Source organism: Oncorhynchus nerka, linkage group LG5, assembly GCF_034236695.1.
Source record: "Oncorhynchus nerka isolate Pitt River linkage group LG5, Oner_Uvic_2.0, whole genome shotgun sequence".
In the NCBI taxonomy this organism is placed as follows: domain Eukaryota; kingdom Metazoa; phylum Chordata; class Actinopteri; order Salmoniformes; family Salmonidae; genus Oncorhynchus; species Oncorhynchus nerka.
In genome coordinates this window covers 1,020,692-1,041,412 of record NC_088400.1, presented here as the reverse complement: position 1 = coordinate 1,041,412, position 20,721 = coordinate 1,020,692, and the positions used below count along the sequence as shown (strand labels likewise).

Below are 20,721 nucleotides of genomic sequence, written 5' to 3'. Positions count from 1 at the left end.
CCAGATCAGGACCTAACATAAGGACACAGCCATATGGCACAGCCAGATCAGGACCTAACATAATGAACTAGTGTAGCCCACAGCCATATGGCACAGCCAGATCAGGACCTAACATAATGAACTAGTGTAGCCCACAGCCATATGGCACAGCCAGATCAGGACCTAACATAAGGACACAGCCATATGGCACAGCCAGATCAGGACCTAACATAAGGACACAGCCATATGGCACAGCCAGATCAGGACCTAACATAAGGACACAGCCATATGGCACAGCCAGATCAGGACCTAACATAAGGACACAGCCATATGGCACAGCCAGATCAGGACCTAACATAATGAACTAGTGTAGCCCACAGCCATATGGCACAGCCAGATCAGGACCTAACATAAGGACACAGCCATATGGCACAGCCAGATCAGGACCTAACATAAGGACACAGCCATATGGCACAGCCAGATCAGGACCTAACATAAGGACACAGCCATATGGCACAGCCAGATCAGGACCTAACATGAGGACAACTCAGATTATGTTATTCTGTTCTTCTGAAATAGACCACATTTTCTTCATATCATGTTTCTTTAGACCTGTCTAAAATAAATCATGGATTTATTGTGGTGTAGGCTATATTACATGTATTTATTAGACATTTTAAAATGTAGACGTTCCAAAGGTCTGTATCAGTGGCAATAACAGTGAGACCGACAGTTATTTGCTTGACAATCACTGGCTGACGAAATTTCGTGACCGCCACAGCTCTAGTTAGTCCTCAGGCTGGTTAGGGTTGGTTAGTCCTCAGGCTGGCCAGGGATTGTCACTCATTCTGTAGACAAACACAAAGACACATCACATCAGTGATGTCTGTAGAAAGACGTCTAACACATAAAGGTGAGAGGTTAAAGGTCATGTCTTCACCTCAACCTCCAGGTCTGACTTCCTCTGAACCTTCTGAGTTTCTCTCCTCCTGGCCCCCTCTCTGCTCACCGCACCTACACACACATACAGCACATCTTAAACGTGTAATGTGTCTGCCTGCACATACAGTGTGTTGGTGTGTGTCTCACCATAGTCTGAGAGGCTGGTTGGTCTGTCTGGCTGGTCTCTCTCTGGTTGTCTGTCTGGCTGAGGTTCATCAGACTTCTTATAGTAGTAGTCCTGGTCAGGGGGCCCGAATCTCTGACAAACATAGTACTATTGGATTTTTGTGTGTGTGTGTGTGTGTGTGTGTGTGTGTGTGTGTGTGTGTGTGTGTGTGTGTGTGTGTGTGTGTGTGTGTGTGTGTGTGTGTGTACCTTGTCCGGCCACATGTAGCTGATGAAGAGGGTGATGGGTAATCCCACCGTGAAGATGTAGACACCCCAGAGCCAGGGACGAGAGTTAGTTGCTATCAGGAGTCGCTCCAACAGGCCGGGCTGGGAGAACACACAGCGCACGGACACCGCACAAACGCACACACACCGCACACACACACACAAACCGCACGCACACAGTTATTTCCGAGTGGAGTATCACAAAGAGAGACGTACAGATTGAGAGAGAGATGAGTGAAACAGAGAGATAGAGACATACAGATTGAGAGAGAGATGAGTGAAACAGAGAGAGACGTACTTGTTTCTGTCCCCAGGTGTCCTGTGTCCATATCTCAGCCAGCTTCAGGTCATCAGTCAACAGGAAATTGTCAAACATAACTTCCCCCGACAATGACCACAGTTCCAGACCCAGCGCCGCGACTGACCCCACCCCTAATCCAGACACCGGGGACTCTGGTTGGCTGTCAGGGGATTCTGTGTACTGGACTTCGTCTGTCAGCAGGCGGCCTTGACTGATCAGCGATTGGTCAATGAAAATCTCATACCTGCTGTCTTGATACAATTCTACACACGCACGCACGCACACACACACACACACACACACACACACACACATATTAAATACTTTATTTGAATCCACCAATCAAAGGTCTCTGTCTACATGTCCCTCAAGGGTCCAGAGAGCACCTCCTTCTCCAAGCTGCTAGGATGCCCACGGCAGCTGAAACAGAGCAGTACCCAGTACCCAGCCTGCTTTGCCCTAGTTGTTGTCAGGCCCACAATCTGGTGGCCACACACTGCAAGCCTGTGAGCAGAGACTGCCTCATATCATCACCTCCACCCGAGGCTGTCCCAGCCTGCCTGCACCTCCACCCGAGGCTGTTCCAGCCTGCCTGCACCTCCACCCGAGACTGTCCCAGCCTGCCTGCACCTCCACCCGAGGCTGTTCCAGCCTGCCTGCACCTCCACCCGAGGCTGTTCCAGCCTGCCTGCACCTCCACCCGAGGCTGTTCCAGCCTGCCTGCACCTCCACCCGAGACTGTCCCAGCCTGCCTGCACCTCCACCCGAGGCTGTCCCAGCGTGCCTGCACCTCCACCCGAGGCTGTCCCAGCCTGCCTGCACCTCCACCCGAGACTGTCCCAGCCTGCCTGCACCTCCACCCGAGACTGTTCCAGCCTGCCTGCACCTCCACCCAAGGCTGTTCCAGCCTGCCTGCACCTCCACCCGAGGCTGTCCCAGCCTGCCTGCACCTCCACCCGAGACTGTCCCAGCCTGCCTGCACCTCCACCCGAGACTGTCCCAGCCTGCCTGCACCTCCACCCGAGGCTGTTCCAGCCTGCCTGCACCTCCACCCGAGGCTGTCCCAGCGTGCCATGAGGGGCTGGTATTTAAGCAGATTCTCTTCCAAGGCCTTTTCCATGTAGCCATCCAATGAGCAGCCCACTTCCAAAATGAGCACCTCCCCCTGGCCTCCCCCCACAACAACACAATCTGGTGTATTTGGCACACAGAAAAACACATCATAAACATCACACCAGCTTCCCTTTACACAAAATTTTCATGCATGTGTGTTGTTGGTGAGACCACTTGTCTCACCTCGCTGGCTATCAGGTCAACAAGCCAGTCATGTGAGAGTCATTTCTCTGGGTATGAACATCGACTGTCTCAACATGAATGGAAACAATTGCAGACTCATGAGAAAAATCCTAGACACTAAACTGCTCCATGAGAAAACCATGTTTGTCTCCTCCGGAGATCCAGGGAAATGGAGTAGAGTGGCGACAATCCTGAATGGAACTTTCTATAGGAAAGCCATGTGTTTCACACACAGATGTGAGGTTTACTGTGTAGTATTTAGTGTTTAGGCTGCATACTAATGTAGTGTGTAGAGGTAGGGTTTAGTGGTTAGGCTGCATACTAACGTAGTGTGTAGAGGTAGGGTTTAGTGGTTAGGCTGCATACTAACGTAGTGTGTAGAGGTAGGGTTTAGTGGTTAGGCTGCATACTAACGTAGTGTGTAGAGGTAGGGTTTAGTGGTTAGGCTGCATACTAACGTAGTGTATAGAGGTGTGGTTGTCGGTCGGTGAAGTACACCGTCAGGTCATCGACGGGTTGGGGGGCGTGTATCTCTTGGTTACGGCCGTTGCTAGAGTCCGTTACCCTGACGATGAGATGGAGGCGGTGGCTGGTGCCGCACTTATCAGGACCAAACATCACAGAGTACGGAGTGGACTCACTGAACTGGCTCTACGCACATACACAGAGATATATACTATATATATATATATATAAATACACACACACATACTTTGACACATTCACACACACAACATCATACAACTTCCTCCATACGAAACAAGAACAGAACAAGGAGCATTGTTATAGAGGACGAGTAGATGTTGAGAAGCAGCAGTTGGGTCAACTCACCAGTCGTAGCAGATGGGTCTGAGTCAGCAGTTTGATGTAGGCTCCACTGCACTCTACATCTCTCCCGAACCTCACCTCATACCTGTACACACACACACACAGTAGTAAGTAGTTTGAAAAAGTCTCAACTGATGTGGGCGCGTCGTGCATACATATGTGTGTGTACTCACTGCAGGCAGAGCGGTGTGTGTATGAAGTTGAAGGGTGTGTGTACTCACTGCAGGCAGAGCGGTGTGTGTATGAAGTTGAAGGGTGTGTGTACTCACTGCAGGCAGAGCGGTGTGTGTATGAAGTTGAAGGGTGTGTGTACTCACTGCAGGCAGAGCGGTGTGTGTATGACAGTGAAGGGTGTGTGTACTCACTGCAGGCAGAGCGGTGTGTGTATGAAGTTGAAGGGTGTGTGTACTCACTGCAGGCAGAGCGGTGTGTGTATGAAGTTGAAGGGTGTGTGTAGGTAGGCAGCGATGGCATGGTGTCGTCCTGATGACTTCATCACCAGTGCTCTGTTCCCAGGATACATTGCAGCCGCTGGCTCTTCCACCACCCATTGGCCTGGAGGAAACACACCTTTAACCCCTGGCTCTAACGCTAACCTCTGGATACTCTACTGCCTGCTGACCTGTAGGAAAACACACAGATGACCTTTAACCCCTGGCTCTAACCTCTGGATACTCTACTGCCTGCCTGCTGACCTGTAGGAAAACACACAGATGACCTTTAACCCCTGGCTCTAACCTCTGGATACTCTACTGCCTGCTGACCTGTAGGAAAACACACAGATGACCTTTAACCCCTGGCTCTAACCTCTGGATACTCTACTGCCTGCTGACCTGTAGGAATACACACAGATGACCTTTAACCCCTGGCTCTAACCTCTGGATACTCTACTGCCTGCTGACCTGTAGGAAAACACACAGATGACCTTTAACCCCTGGCTCTAACCTCTGGATACTCTACTGCCTGCTGACCTGTAGGAAAACACACAGATGACCTTTAACCCCTGGCTCTAACCTCTGGATACTCTACTGCCTGCTGACCTGTAGGAAAACACACAGATGACCTTTAACCCCTGGCTCTAACCTCTGGATACTATACTGCCTGCAGACCTGTAGGAAAACACACAGATGACCTTTAACCCCTGGCTCTAACCTCTGGATACTCTACTGCCTGCTGACCTGTAGGAAAACACACAGATGACCTTTAACCCCTGGCTCTAACCTCTGGATACTCTACTGCCTGCCTGACCTGTAGGAAAACACACAGATGACCTTTAACCCCTGGCTCTAACCTCTGGATACTCTACTGCCTGCCTGACCTGTAGGAAAACACACAGATGACCTTTAACCCCTGGCTCTAACCTCTGGATACTCTACTGCCTGCTGACCTGTAGGAAAACACACAGATGACCTTTAACCCTGGCTCTAACCTCTGGATACTCTACTGCCTGCTGACCTGTAGGAAAACACACAGATGACCTTTATCCCCTGGCTCTAACCTCTGGATACTCTACTGCCTGCTGACCTGTAGGAAAACACACAGATGACCTTTAACCCCTGGCTCTAACCTCTGGATACTCTACTGCCTGCTGACCTGTAGGAAAACACACAGATGACCTTTAACCCCTGGCTCTAACCTCTGGATACTCTACTGCCTGCTGACCTGTAGGAAAACACACAGATGACCTTTAACCCCTGGCTCTAACCTCTGGATACTCTACTGCCTGCTGACCTGTAGGAAAACACACAGATGACCTTTAACCCCTGGCTCTAACCTCTGGATACTCTACTGCCTGCTGACCTGTAGGAAAACACACAGATGACCTTTAACCCCTGGCTCTAACCTCTGGATACTCTACTGCCTCCTGCCCTGTAGGAAAACACACCAATGACTTTTAACCCCTGAAATTGTACACTTAACGTCGGTGACAGCTCCTGGTGTAGTCTACCTCCCATCATACTGTCAATACTCTGTCTACCTCCATCATACTGTCAGTACTCTGTCTACCTCCATCATACTGCAGTACTCTGTCTACCTCCATCATACTGTCAGTACTCTGTCTACCTCCATCATACTGTCAGTACTCTGTCTACCTCCCATCATACTGTCAATACTCTGTCTACCTCCATCACACTGTCAGTACTCTGTCTACCTCCATCATACTGTCAGTACTCTGTCTACCTCCCATCATACTGTCAATACTCTGTCTACCTCCATTATACTGTCAATACTCTGTCTACCTCCATCATACTGTCAGTACTCTGTCTACCTTCATCATACTGTCAGTACTCTGTCTACCTCCATCATACTGTCAGTACTCTACCTCCATCATACTGTCAGTACTCTGTCTACCTCCATCAAACTGTCAGTACTCTGTCTACCTCCATCATACTGTCAGTACTCTGTCTACCTCCATCATACTGTCAGTACTCTGTCTACCTCCATCATACTGTCAGTACTCTGTCTACCTCCATCATACTGTCAGTACTCTGTCTACCTCCATCATACTGTAGTACTCTGTCTACCTCCATCATACTGCAGTACTCTGTCTACCTCCATCATACTGTCAATACTCTGTCTACCTCCATCATACTGTCAGTACTCTGTCTACATCCATCATACTGTCAGTACTCTGTCTACCTCCATCATACTGTCAGTACTCTGTCTACCTCCATCATACTGTCAATACTCTGTCTACCTCCATCATACTGTCAATACTCTGTCTACCTCCATCATACTGTCAGTACTCTGTCTACCTCCATCATACTGTCAGTACTCTGTCTACCTCCATCATACTGTCAATACTCTGTCTACCTCCATCATACTGTCAATACTCTGTCTACCTCCATCATACTGTCAGTACTCTGTCTACCTCCATCATACTGTCAGTACTCTACCTCCCATCATACTGTCAGTACTCTGTCTACCTCCATCATACTGTCAGTACTCTGTCTACCTCCATCATACTGCAGTACTCTGTCTACCTCCCATCATACTGTCAGTACTCTGTCTACCTCCCATCATACTGCAGTACTCTACCTCCATCATACTGTCAGTACTCTGTCTACCTCCATCATACTGTCAATACTCTACCTCCATCATACTGTCAGTACTCTGTCTACCTCCATCATACTGTCAATACTCTGTCTACCTCCATCATACTGCAGTACTCTGTCTACCTCCATCATACTGTCAGTACTCTGTCTACCTCCATCATACTGTCAGTACTCTGTCTACCTCCATCATACTGTCAGTACTCTACCTCCATCATACTGTCAGTACTCTGTCTACCTCCCATCATACTGTCAGTAGTCTACCTCCCATCATACTGTCAGTACTCTGTCTACCTCCATCATACTGTCAGTACTCTGTCTACCTCCATCATACTGTCAGTACTCTGTCTACCTCCATCATACTGTCAGTACTCTGTCTACATCCATCATACTGCAGTACTCTGTCTTCCTCCATCATACTGTCAGTACTCTGTCTACCTCCATCATACTGTCAGTACTCTGTCTACCTCCATCATACTGTCAGTACTCTACCTCCATCATACTGTCAGTACTCTACCTCCATCATACTGTCAGTACTCTACCTCCATCATACTGCAGTACTCTGTCTACCTCCATCATACTGTCAGTACTCTACCTCCATCATACTGTCAGTACTCTGTCTACCTCCATCATACTGCAGTACTCTGTCTACCTCCATCATACTGTCAGTACTCTGTCTACCTCCATCATACTGTCAGTACTCTGTCTACCTCCATCATACTGTAGTACTCTGTCTACCTCCATCATACTGTCAGTACTCTGTCTACCTCCATCATACTGTCAGTACTCTGTCTACCTCCATCATACTGTCAGTACTCTGTCTACCTCCATCATACTGTCAGTACTCTGTCTACCTCCATCATACTGCAGTACTCTGTCTACCTCCATCATACTGCAGTACTCTGTCTACCTCCATCATACTGTCAGTACTCTGTCTACCTCCATCATACTGTCAGTACTCTGTCTATCTCCATCATACTGTCAGTACTCTGTCTACCTCCATCATACTGTCAGTACTCTGTCTACCTCCATCATACTGTCAGTACTCTGTCTACCTCCATCATACTGTCAGTACTCTGTCTACCTCCATCATACTGTCAGTACTATGTCTACCTCCATCATACTGCAGTACTCTGTCTACCTCCATCATACTGTCAGTACTCTGTCTACCTCCATCATACTGTCAGTACTCTGTCTACCTCCATCATACTGTCAGTACTCTGTCTACCTCCATCATACTGTCAATACTCTGTCTACCTCCATCATGCTGTCAGTGCTCTACCTCCATCATACTGTCGGTACTCTGTCTACCTCCATCATGCTGTCAGTGCTCTGTCTACCTCCATCATACTGCAGTACTCATATTGTCTGTCTGTCCCTCCATCATACTGTCAGTACTCTACCTCCATCATACTGTCAGTACTCTGTCTACCTCCATCATACTGTAGTACTCTGTCTACCTCCATCATACTGTCAGTACTCTGTCTACCTCCATCATACTGTCAATACTCTGTCTACCTCCATCATACTGTCAATACTCTGTCTACCTCCATCATACTGTCAGTACTCTGTCTACCTCCATCATACTGTCAATACTCTGTCTACCTCCATCATACTGTCAGTACTCTGTCTACCTCCATCATACTGTCAATACTCTGTCTACCTCCATCATACTGCAGTACTCTGTCTACCTCCATCATACTGCAGTACTCTGTCTACCTCCATCATACTATCAGTACTCTACCTCCATCATACTGTCAATACTCTGTCTACCTCCATCATACTGTCAGTACTCTGTCTACCTCCATCATACTGTCAGTACTCTGTCTACCTCCATCATACTGTCAGTACTCTGTCTACCTCCATCATACTGTCAATACTCTGTCTACCTCCATCATACTGTCAGTACTCTGTCTACCTCCATCGTACTGCAGCACTCTGTCTACCTCCATCATACTGTCAGTACTCTACATCCATCATACTGTCAGTACTCTACCTCCATCATACTGTCAGTACTCTGCCTCCATCATACTGTCAGTACTCTGTCTACCTCCATCATACTGTCAGTACTCTGTCTACCTCCATCATACTGTCAGTACTCTACCTCCATCATACTGTCAGTACTCTGTCTACCTCCATCATACTGTCAGTACTCTGTCTACCTCCATCATACTGTCAGTACTCTACCTCCCATCATACTGTCAGTACTCTGTCTACCTCCATCATACTGTCAGTACTCTGTCTACCTCCATCATACTGTCAGTACTCTACCTCCATCATACTGTCAGTACTCTGTCTACCTCCATCATACTGTCAGTACTCTGTCTACCTCCATCATACTGTCAGTACTCTGTCTACCTCCATCATACTGCAGTACTCTGTCTACCTCCATCATACTGCAGTACTCTGTCTACCTCCATCATACTGTCAGTACTCTGTCTACCTCCATCATACTGCAGTACTCTGTCTACCTCCATCATACTGTCAGTACTCTGTCTACCTCCATCATACTGTCAGTACTCTGTCTACCTCCATCATACTGTCAGTACTCTGTCTACCTCCATGATACTGTCAAAACTCTGTCTACCTCCATCATACTGTCAGTACTCTGTCTACCTCCATCATACTGTCAGTACTCTACCTCCATCATACTGTCAATTCTCTGTCTACCTCCATCATACTGCAGTACTCTGTCTACCTCCATCATACTGCAGTACTCTGTCTACCTCCATCATACTGTCAGTACTCTGTCTACCTCCATCATACTGTCAGTACTCTGTCTACCTCCATCATACTGTCAGTACTCTGTCTATCTCCATCATACTGTCAGTACTCTGTCTACCTCCATCATGCTGTCAGTGCTCTGTCTACCTCCGTCATGCTGTCAGTACTCTGTCTGCCTCCATCATACTGTCAGTACTCTGTCTACCTCCATCATGCTGTCAGTACTCTGTCTACCTCCATCATGCTGTCAGTACTCTGTCTGCCTCCATCATAATGTCAGTACTCTGTCTACCTCCATCATACTGTCAGTACTCTGTCTACCTCCATCATACTGTCAATACTCTGTCTACCTCCATCATACTGTCAGTACTCTGTCTACCTCCATCGTACTGCAGCACTCTGTCTACCTCCATCATACTGTCAGTACTCTACATCCATCATACTGTCAGTACTCTGTCCATCATACTGTCAGTCTCTATCCATCATACTGTCAGTACTCTGTCTACCTCCATCATACTGTCAGTACTCTGTCTACCTCCATCATACTGTCAGTACTCTGTCTACCTCCATCATGTGTCAGTACTCTGTCCTCCATCATACTGTCAGTACTCTGTCTACCTCCATCATGCTGTCAGTGCTCTGTCTGCCTCCATCATGCTGTCGGTGCTCTGTCTGCCTCCATCATGCTGTCAGTGCTCTGTCTGCCTCCATCATGCTGTCAGTGCTCTGTCTGCCTCCGTCATGCTGCAGTGCTCTGTCTGCCTCCGTCATGCTGCGGTGCTCTGTCTGCCTCCGTCATGCTGTCGGTGCTCTGTCTGCCTCCGTCATGCTGTCAGTACTCTGTCTGCCTCCGTCATGCTGCAGTGCTCTGTCTGCTCCATCATGCTGTCGATTGCTCTGTCTACCTCCATCATGCTGTCAGTGCTCTGTCTGCCTCCATCATGCTGTCGTGCTCTGTCTGCCTCCATCATACTGTCAATACTCTGTCTGCCTCCGTCATCCCGTCATGCTGTCAGTGCTCTGTCTGCCTCCGTCATGCTGTCAATACTCTGTCTGCATCCGTCATGCTGCGTACTCTGTCTGCCTCCGTCATGCTGCGGTGCTCTGTCTGCCTCCATCATACTATCAGTGCTCTGCTGCAAATCCATCATTCTGTCATTAATCTGTCTCTACCTCCGTCATACTGTCAGTGCTCTGTCTGCCTCCGTCATACTGTCAGTACTCTGTCTGCCTCCATCATGCTGTCAGTGCTCTGTCTGCCTCCGTCATGCTGTCGATACTCTGTCTGCCTCCATCATGCTGTCAGTACTCTGTCTGCCTCCCATCAGCACTGCCTCCGTCATGCTGTCAGTCTGCATCCATCATGCTGTCGGTACTCTGTCTCCATCATGCTGTCGTACTCTGCTGCTCATACTGTCACTGTCAGTCTCTGTCTGCATCCATCATGCTGTCGGTGCTCTGTCTACCTCCATCATGCTGTCAGTGCTCTGTCTACCTCCATCATGCTGTCAGTACTCTGTCTATCATATTGCTCCGTCATGCTGTCAGTGCTCTCTGTCTGCATCCGTCATGCTGTCAGTGCTCTGTCTACTTGCCATCCATCAGTGCTGTCGATGTCATCATCTGCCTCCATCATGCTGTCGATGCTCTGTCTGCCTCCATCATGCTGTCAGTACTCTGTCTGCCTCCGTCATGCTGTCGGTGCTCTGTCTCCATCATGCTGTCAGTGCTCTGTCTACCTCCGTCATGCTGTCGGTGCTCTGTCTGCCTCCATCATGCTGTCAGTACTCTGTCTGCCTCCGTCATGCTGTCAGTGCTCTCTGCCTCCGTCATGCTGCGGTGCTCTGTCTACCTCCATCATGCTGTCAGTGCTCTGTCTGCCTCCATCATGCTGCAGTGCTCTGTCTGCCTCCATCATGCTGTCAGTGCTCTGTCTGCCTCCATCATGCTGTCAGTGCTCTGTCTGCCTCCATCATGCTGTCAGTGCTCTGTCTGCCTCCATCATGCTGTCAAGGCTCTGTCTGCCTCCGTCATGCTGTCGGTGCTCTGTCTGCCTCCATCATGCTGTCAATACTCTGCACTCCATCATACTGTCAATTCTCTGTCTGCCTCCGTCATGCTGTCAGTGCTCTGTCTACCTCCATCATGCTGCGGTGCTCTGTCAATCTGCCTCCGTCATGCTGTCGATTGCTCTGTCTGCCTCCGTCATGCTGTCAGTGCTCTGTCTCCTCCATCATGCTGTCAGTACTCTGTCTACCTCCATCATGCTGTCAAGTACTCTGTCTGCCTCCATCATACTGTCAGTGCTCTGTCTGCCTCCATCATGCTGCACAATACTCTGTCTGCTGCCTCCATCATGCTGTCGGTGCTCTGTCTGCACTCCGTCATGCTGTCAGTACTCTGTCTGCCTCCATCATACTATCATGCTCTGCCTCCATCATGCTGTCAGTACTCTGTCTACCTCCATCATGCTGTCAGTACTCTGTCTACCTCCATCATGCTGTCAGTACTCTGTCTACCCCTCCATCATACTGTCAGTACTCTGTCTGCCTCCGTCATGCTGTCAGTGCTCTGTCTGCCTCCATCATGCTGTCGGTACTCTGTCTACCTCCATCCTGTCAGTGCTCTGTCTACTCCGTCATGCTGTCGATTATCTGTCATCCATCATGCTGTCGTTGCTCTGTCTATCCCATCATGCTGTCAGTGCTCTGCTATCTCGTCATCTGTCAGTGCTCTGTCTCATCCATCATGCTGTCAGTGCTCTGTCTGCCTCCATCATACTGTCAGTACTCTGTCTGCCTCCATCATGCTGTCAGTACTCTGTCTGCTCCATCATGCTGTCAGTGCTCTGTCTGCCTCCATCATGCTGTCAGTACTCTGTCTACCTCCATCATACTGTCAATGCTCTGTCTCCCCATCATGCTGTCAGTGCTCTGTCTGCCTCCATCATGCTGTCGGTGCTCTGTCTGCCTCCATCATGCTGTCGATCTGCTCTGCTCTGTCTCCGTCATGCTGTCGGTGCTCTGTCTGCCACTCCGTCATGCTGTCAGCTCTGTCTGCCTCCGTCATGCTGTCGGTGCTCTGTCTGCCTCATACAATCTCTGCTGCGGTCAGTACTCTGTCTGCCTCCGTCATACTGTCGGTGCTCTGTCTGCCTCCGTCATGCTGTCAGTACTCTTGTCTGCCTCCGTCATGCTGTCAGTGCTCTGTCTGCCCCATCATGCTGTCAGTTATCTGTCTGCCTCCGTCATGCTGTCGGTGCTCTGTCTACCTCCGTCATGCTGTCGGTATCTGTCTGCCTCCATCATACTGTCAATTGCTCTGTCTGCCTCCATCATGCTGTCGATTACTCTGTCTGCCTCCATCATGCTGTCAGTGTCTGCATCCGTCATGCTGTCAGTGCTCTGTCTGCCTCCGTCATGCTGTCGATTACTCTGTCTGCCTCCGTCATGCTGTCGGTGCTCTGTCTGCCTCCGTCATGCTGTCGGTGCTCTGTCTGCCTCCATCATGCTGTCAGTGCTCTGTCTGCCTCCATCCGTCATGCTGTCAGTTATCTGTCTGTACTCCATCATGCTGTCAGTGCTCTGTCTGCCTCCATCATGCTGTCAGATAATCTGTCTGCCTCCTCCAATCATGCTGTCAGTTTGCTCTGTCTGCTGTCCGTCATGCTGTCGGTGCTCTGTCTGCCTCCATCATGCTGTCAGTGCTCTGTCTACCTCCATCATACTGTCAGTGCTCTGTCTGCCTCCATCGTACTGTCAGTGCTCTGTCTGCATCCGTCATGCTGTCGGTGCTCTGTCTGCATCCATCATGCTGTCAGTGCTCTGTCTGCTACTCCGTCATGCTGTCAGTTGCTCTGTCTGCCTCCATCATGCTGTCGGTGCTCTGTCTGCCTCCGTCATGCTGTCCGTGCTCTGCATCCGTCATGCTGTCGGTGCTCTGTCTGCCTCCGTCATGCTGTCAGTATCTGCTCTGCTGCTCCGTCATGCTGTCGGTGCTCTGTCTGCCTCCGTCATGCTGTCGGTGCTCTGTCTGCCTCCGTCATGCTGTCGGTGCTCTGTCTGCATCCGTCATGCTGTCGATGCTCTGTCTGCTCCGTCATGCTGTCAGTATGCTCTGTCTGCAATCCATGCTGTCGATTGCTCTGCAATCTAAATCATGCTGTCGGTGCTCTGCCATCCCCGTCATGCTGTCGGTGCTCTGTCTGCCTCCGTCATGCTGTCGGTGCTCTGTCTGCCTCCATCATGCTGTCGATTGCTCGTCTGCCTCCGTCATGCTGTCGTACTCTGTCTGCCTCCGTCATGCTGTCGGTTTCTGTCTGCCTCCATCATGCTGTCGATGCTCTGTCTGCCTCCGTCATGCTGTCAGTGCTCTGTCTGCCTCCGTCATGCTGTCCGGTGCTCTGTCTGTCCATCATGCTGTCGGTGCTCTGTCTGCCTCCGTCATGCTGTCGGTGCTCTGTCTGCTCCCGTCATGCTGTCCCGTTGCTCTGTCTGCCTCCATCATGCTGTCAGTGCTCTGTCTGCCTCCGTCATGCTGTCAGTGCTCTGTCTGCCTCCGTCATGCTGTCGATGCTCTGATCTGCCATCCATCATGCTGTCGAATGCTCTGTCTGCCTCCGTCATGCTGTCGGTGCTCTGTCTGCCTCCGTCATGCTGTCGGTCTGATCATGCTGTCAGTGCTCTGTCTGCCTCCGTCATGCTGTCGGTGCTCTGTCTGCCTCCATCATGCTGTCGGTGCTCTGTCTGCCTCCATCATGCTGTCGTTATCTGTCTGCCTCCGTCATGCTGTCGATGCTCTGTCTGCCTCCGTCATGCTGTCGGTGCTCTGTCTGCCTCCATCATGCTGTCGATTGCTCTCTGCCTCCGTCATGCTGTCGGTGCTCTGGTCTGCACTCCGTCATGCTGTCGGTGCTCTGTCTGCCTCCGTCATGCTGTCGGTGCTCTGTCTGCCTCCGTCATGCTGTCGGTGCTCTGTCTGCCTCCGTCATGCTGTCGGTGCTCTGTCTGCCTCCGTCATGCTGTCGATGCTCTGTCTGCCTCCGTCATGCTGTCGATTGCTCTGTCTGCCTCAATCATGCTGTCGTGCTCTGTCTGCCTCCGTCATGCTGTCAGTGCTCTGTCTGCTCCGTCATGCTGTCGGTGCTCTGTCTGCCTCCGTCATGCTGTCAGTGCTCTGTCTGCCTCCATCATGCTGTCGGTGCTCTGTCTGCCTCCGTCATGCTGTCGGTGCTCTGTCTGCCTCCGTCATGCTGTCGATTGCTCTGTCTGCCTCCGTCATGCTGTCGATGCTCTGTCTGCCTCCGTCATGCTGTCGGTTATCTGTCTGCCTCCGTCATGCTGTCGGTGCTCTGTCTGCTCCCGTCATGCTGTCGATGCTCTGTCTGCCTCCGTCATGCTGCGGTCTGCCTCCGTCATGCTGCGATTGCTCTGTCTGCCTCCGTCATGCTGTCGATTATCTCGCTGTCATGCTGTCCTGTCTGCATGCGTCATGCTGTCGATTTGCTCTGTCTGCATACCTCCGTCTCTGCTCATGCTGTCGGTGCTCTGTCTGCCTCCGTCATGCTGTCGGTGCTCTGTCTGCCTCCGTCATGCTGTCGGTGCTCTGTCTGCCTCCGTCATGCTGTCGTGCTCTGTCTGCCTCCGTCATGCTGTCAGTGCTCTGTCTGCTCATGCTGTCTCTGCATCCGTCATGCTGTCAGTGCTCTGTCTGCTCCGTCATGCTGCGTGTCTGTCTGCCTCCAAATCATGCTGTCGGTGCTCTGTCTGCCTCCGTCATGCTGTCGGTGCTCTGTCTGCCTCCGTCATGCTGTCGATTGCTCTGTCTGCCTCCGTCATGCTGTCGATTCTCTGCTGTCTGCCTCCCATGCTGTCGGTCATGTCTGCCTCCGTCATGCTGTCGGTCTCTGCATCCGTCATGCTGTCTGCTCTGTCTGCCTCCGTCATGCTGTCGTGCTCTGTCTGCCTCCGTCATGCTGTCGATTGCTCTGTCTGCCTCCGTCATGCTGTCGGTGCTCTTGTCTGCCTCCGTCATGCTGTCGATTCTCTGTCTGCCTCCATCATGCTGTCGGTGCTCTGTCTGCCTCCGTCATGCTGTCGGTCTCTGTCTGCCTCCATCATGCTGTCAGTGCTCTGTCTGCATCCGTCATGCTGTCGTGCTCTGTCTGCCTCCGTCATGCTGTCAGTACTCTGTCTGCCTCCATCATGCTGTCAGATGCTCTGTCTGCCTCCATCATGCTGTCAGTGCTCTGTCTGCCTCCGTCATGCTGTCATTGCTCTGTCTGCCTCCGTCATGCTGTCAGTGCTCTGTCTGCCTCCGTCATGCTGTCGATTGCTCTGTCTTATCCATCATGCTGTCGGTGCTCTGTCTGCCTCCGTCATGCTGTCGGTGCTCTGTCTGCCTCCGTCATGCTGTCAGTGCTCTGCTACTCCGTCATGCTGTCCGGTGCTCTGTCTGCCTCCGTCATGCTGTCAGTGCTCTGTCTGCCTCCGTCATGCTGTCGATTGCTCTGTCTGCCTCCGTCATGCTGCGGTGCTCTGTCTGCCTCCGTCATGCTGTCGGTGCTCTGTCTGCCTCCGTCATGCTGTCGATGCTCTGTCTGCAGGACGTCATGCTGTCATTATCTGTCTCCTCATGCTGTCGGTGCTCTGTCTGCCTCCGTCATGCTGTCGATTGCTCTGTCTGCCTCCGTCATGCTGTCGATGCTCTGTCTGCCTCCGTCATGCTGTCGGTGCTCTGTCTGCCTCCGTCATGCTGTCGGTGCTCTGTCATGCTGTCAGTATCCGTCCATCATGCTGTCGGTGCTCTGCATCTCATGCTGTCTGCTCTGTCCGTCATGCTGTCGGTGCTCTGTCTGCCTCCGTCATGCTGTCGATTGCTCTGTCTGCCTCCGTCATACTGTCGGTGCTCTGTCTGCCTCCGTCATGCTGTCGAGTGCTCTGTCTGCCTCCGTCATGCTGTCAGTACTCTGTCTGCCTCCGTCATGCTGTCGGTGCTCTGTCTGCCTCCGTCATGCTGTCAGTTCTCTGTCTGCTCCGTCATGCTGTCGGTGCTCTGTCTGCCTCCGTCATGCTGTCGGTGCTCTGTCTGCTATCCGTCATGCTGTCAGTGCTCTGTCTGCCTCCCATCATGCTGCGATTGCTCTGTCTGCTCCGTCATGCTGTCGTGCTCTGTCTGCCTCCATCATGCTGTCGATTGCTCTGTCTGCCTCCAAATCATGCTGCTGTCGGTCATGCTCTGCTCTGCATCCGTCATGCTGTCGGTGCTCTGTCTGCACTCCATCATACTGTCGATTGCTCTGTCTGCCATCATGCTGTCGGTGCTCTGTCTGCCTCCGTCATGCTGTCGGTGCTCTGTCTGCCTCCGTCATGCTGTCGGTGCTCTGTCTGCCTCCGTCATGCTGTCGGTGCTCTGTCCTGTCTGCGGTGCTCTAATCATGCTGTCAGTGCTCTGTCTGTCAATCCGTCATGCTGTCGGTCAGCTCTGTCTGCCTCCGTCATGCTGTCGGTGCTCTGTCTGCCTCCGTCATGCTGTCGGTGCTCTGTCTGCCTCCGTCATGCTGTCGGTGCTCTGTCTGCCTCCGTCATGCTGTCGAGTGCTCTGTCTGCCTCCGTCATGCTGTCGGTGCTCTGTCTTCCATCATCTGTCGATGCTCTGCATCCGTCATGCTGTCGATTGCTCTGTCTGCATCATCCGTCATGCTGTCGGTGCTCTGTCTGCCTCCGTCATACTGTCGGTGCTCTGTCTTATCATCGCTGTCATGCTGTCTGCCTCCATCATACTGTCTTTGTCTCCGTCATGCTGTCGATCTGTCTGCCTCCGTCATGCTGTCAGTACTCTGTCTGGTGCTGTCAGTGCTCTGTCTGCCTCCCGTCATGCTGTCGTCATTGTCTCTCATCTGCCTCCGTCATGCTGTCGGTGCTCTGTCTGCCTCCGTCATGCTGTCATTGCTCTGTCTGCCTCCGTCATGCTGCGGTGCTCTGTCTGCTCATGCGTCGGTGCTCTGTCTGCTCTCCGTCATGCTGTCAGTGCTCTGTCTGCCTCCAAATCATGCTGTCGATACTCTGTCTGCCTCCGTCATGCTGTCCCGGTGCTCTGTCTGCCTCCGTCATGCTGTCAGTGCTCTGTCTGCCTCCCGTCATGCTGTCGATGCTCTGTCTACCTCCGTCATGCTGTCAGTCCTTGTCCGTCCGTCATGCTGTCGGTGCTCTGTCTGCCTCCGTCATGCTGCGGTGCTCTGTCTGCCTCCCGTCATGCTGTCAGTACTCTGCATCCATCATGCTGTCGGTGCTCTGCCTCCGTCATGCTGTCGGTGCTCTGCTGCCTCCGTCATGCTGTCAGTTATCTGTCTACCTCCATCCGTCATGCTGTCGATCATACTCTGTCTGCCTCCGTCATGCTGTCAGTATCTGTCTGCCTCCGTCATGCTGTCGGTGCTCTGTCTGCTATCCAATCATGCTGTCGATTGCTCTGTCTGCCTCCGTCATGCTGTCGATTGCTCTGTCTGCCTCCGTCATGCTGTCGATTGCTCTGTCTGCCTCCATCATGCTGTCGAGTGCTCTGTCTGCCTCCATCATGCTGTCGGTGTCTGCCTCCATCATACTGTCGGTGCCTCCATCATACTGTCATGCTGTCTATCATATACTGTCAGTCTGCCTCCAATCATGCTGTCGATGCTCTGTCTGCCTCCATCATGCTGTCAGTGCTCTGTCTGCCTCCATCATGCTGTCAAAACTCTGTCTGCCTCCATCATGCTGCGGTGCTCTGTCTACCTCATACTCATCATGCTGTCGGTGCTCTGTCTGCCTCCATCATGCTGCGGTGCTCTGTCTGCCTCCGTCATGCTGTCAGTGCTCTGTCTGCCTCCATCATGCTGTCAGTGCTCTGTCTACCTCCGTCATGCTGTCAGTGCTCTGTCTGCCTCCGTCATGCTGTCGGTGCTCTGTCTGCCTCCATCATGCTGTCAGTGCTCTGTCTACCTCCGTCATGCTGTCGGTGCTCTGTCTGCTCCGTCATGCTGTCGGTGCTCTGTCTGCCTCCGTCATGCTGTCGGTGCTCTGTCTGCCTCCGTCATGCTGTCAATGCTCTGTCTACCTCCGTCATGCTGTCTCATTTCCTCTAGTGTCTCTGTCTGCATCCATCATGCTGTCGATTATCTGTCTGCCTCCATCATGCTGTCGGTGCTCTGTCTGCCTCCGTCATGCTGTCGATTTCTGTCTGCTCCGTCATGCTGTCGGTGCTCTGTCTGCTCTCCAAATCATGCTGTCGATTGCTCTGTCTCTTATCCGTCATGCTGTCAGTCTCTGCTGCTCCGTCATGCTGTCGTCTGTCTGCCTCCGTCATGCTGCGGTGCTCTGTCTGCCTCCGTCATGCTGTCGGTGCTCTGTCTGCCTCCGTCATGCTGCGGTGCTCTGTCTGCTCCGTCATGCTGTCGATTGCTCTGTCTGCCATCATACTGTCATGCTGTCGATTGCTCTGTCTGCCTCCGTCATGCTGTCGGTGCTCTGTCTACCTCCATCATGCTGTCAGTACTCTGTCTGCCTCCATCATGCTGTCAGTGCTCTGTCTGCTCCATCATGCTGTCAGTGCTCTGTCTGCCTCCGTCATGCTGTCGATGCTCTGTCTGCATCCGTCGGTGCTCTTCTGTCGTCATGCTCTGTTGCTTTCTGCCCGTCATGCTGTCGATGCTCTGTCTGCATCCGTCATGCTGCGGTGCTCTGTCTGCCTCCGTCATGCTGTCGATTCTGTCTGCATCCGTCATGCTGTCGATGCTCTGTCTGCCTCCGTCATGCTGTCGATGCTCTGTCTGCCTCCGTCATGCTGTCGATTGCTCTGTTCACCTCCATCATGCTGTCAGTACTCTGTCTACCTCCATCATGCTGTCAGTTACTCTGTCTGCCTCCATCATGATGTCAGTACTCTGTCTGCCTCCATCATGCTGTCGTACTCTGTCTGCCTCATCATACTGTCAGTCGATTGCTCGTCTGCCTCATACTGTCATGCTGTCTACCTCCATCATCTGTCTGCTATCCGTCACCTCCATCGGTACTCTGTCTGCCTCCGTCATGCTGTCGGTACTCTGCTACCTCATCATACTGCGGTGCTCTGCTATCCGTCATGCTGTCGATACTCTGTCTGCCTCCGTCATGCTGTCGGTGCTCTGTCTACCTCCATCCGTCATGCTGTCGTGCTCTGTCTGCCTCCGTCATGCTGTCAGTACTCTGTCTGCTATCCTGCTATCATGCTGTCGGTGCTCATGCTGTGTGCTCTGCCCGTCATACTGTCGAGTGCTCTGTCTGCCTCCGTCATGCTGTCGGTGCTCTGCCACTCAATCATGCTGTCAGTGCTCTGTCTGCATCCGTCATGCTGCGGTCTCTTGTCTGCCTCCGTCATGCTGCGATGCTGTTGATCATTATCATGCTGCGATGCTCATCTGCATCCCGTCATGCTGTCGATTGCTCTGTCTGTCTCCGTCATGCTGTCGATTGCTCTGTCTGCACTCCGTCATGCTGTCAGTGCTCTGTCTGCCTCCCGTCATGCTGTCGGTGCTCTGTCTGCCTCCCGTCATGCTGTCGGTGCTCTGTCTGCTCCGTCATGCTGTCGGTGCTCTGTCTGCTATCCGTCATGCTGTCGGTGCTCTGTCTGCCTCCATCATGCTGTCGGTGCTCTGTCTGCCTCCGTCATTATCTGTCTGTCATATGTGCTCTGTCTGCCTCCGTCATGCTGTGGTGCTCTGCCTCCATCATGCTGTCAGTTATCTGTCTGCCTCCGTCATGCTGTCGATTATCTGTCTGCCTCCATCATGCTGTCGGTGCTCTGTCTGCCCTCCGTCATGCTGTCGGTGCTCTCATGCCTCCATCATGCTGTCGATACTCTGTCTACCTCATCATGCTGTCGGTGCTCTGTCTGCTCCCATCATGCTGTCGATGCTCTGTCTGCCTCCGTCATGCTGTCGGTGCTCTGTCTGCCTCCGTCATGCTGTCGGTGCTCTGTCTCCTCCGTCATGCTGTCAGTGCTCTGTCTGCCTCCATCATGCTGTCAGTACTCTGTCTACCTCCATCATACTGTCATGCTCTGTCTGTCCCCGTCATGCTGTCTACCTCCATCATGCTGTCAGTACTCTGTCTGCCTCCGTCATCCTGTCGATGTCAGTCTGCTCACCGTCATGCTGTCAGTACTCTGTCTTAGCATCCTGTCATGCTGTCA

The 20,721-nt window shown here is 52.0% G+C and overlaps 1 protein-coding gene across 2 annotated transcripts in view; it reads right to left on the bottom strand.

Annotated features, from left to right (window-relative positions):
- Positions 1–624: 624 nt before the first annotated feature.
- si:ch211-274f20.2 (calnexin) overlaps positions 625–20,721 on the bottom strand; it is a 122,199-nt gene continuing 102,102 nt past the window's right edge. The window contains exons 5-12 of one of the 2 annotated variants that reach the window (XM_065018262.1): positions 4,153–4,294; positions 3,743–3,824; positions 3,370–3,562; positions 1,613–1,878; positions 1,297–1,416; positions 1,069–1,180; positions 920–993; positions 625–827 (exon numbers count right to left, since the gene is read on the bottom strand). In XM_065018262.1, the coding sequence (XP_064874334.1) occupies positions 819–827; positions 920–993; positions 1,069–1,180; positions 1,297–1,416; positions 1,613–1,878; positions 3,370–3,562; positions 3,743–3,824; positions 4,153–4,294 (998 nt within the window). In that variant the 3' untranslated portion in view covers positions 625–818. Of the gene's footprint in view, positions 828–919; positions 994–1,068; positions 1,181–1,296; positions 1,417–1,612; positions 1,879–3,369; positions 3,563–3,742; positions 3,825–4,152; positions 4,362–20,721 lie in introns of both variants that reach the window. The other variant, XM_065018263.1, reaches the window with a different exon arrangement.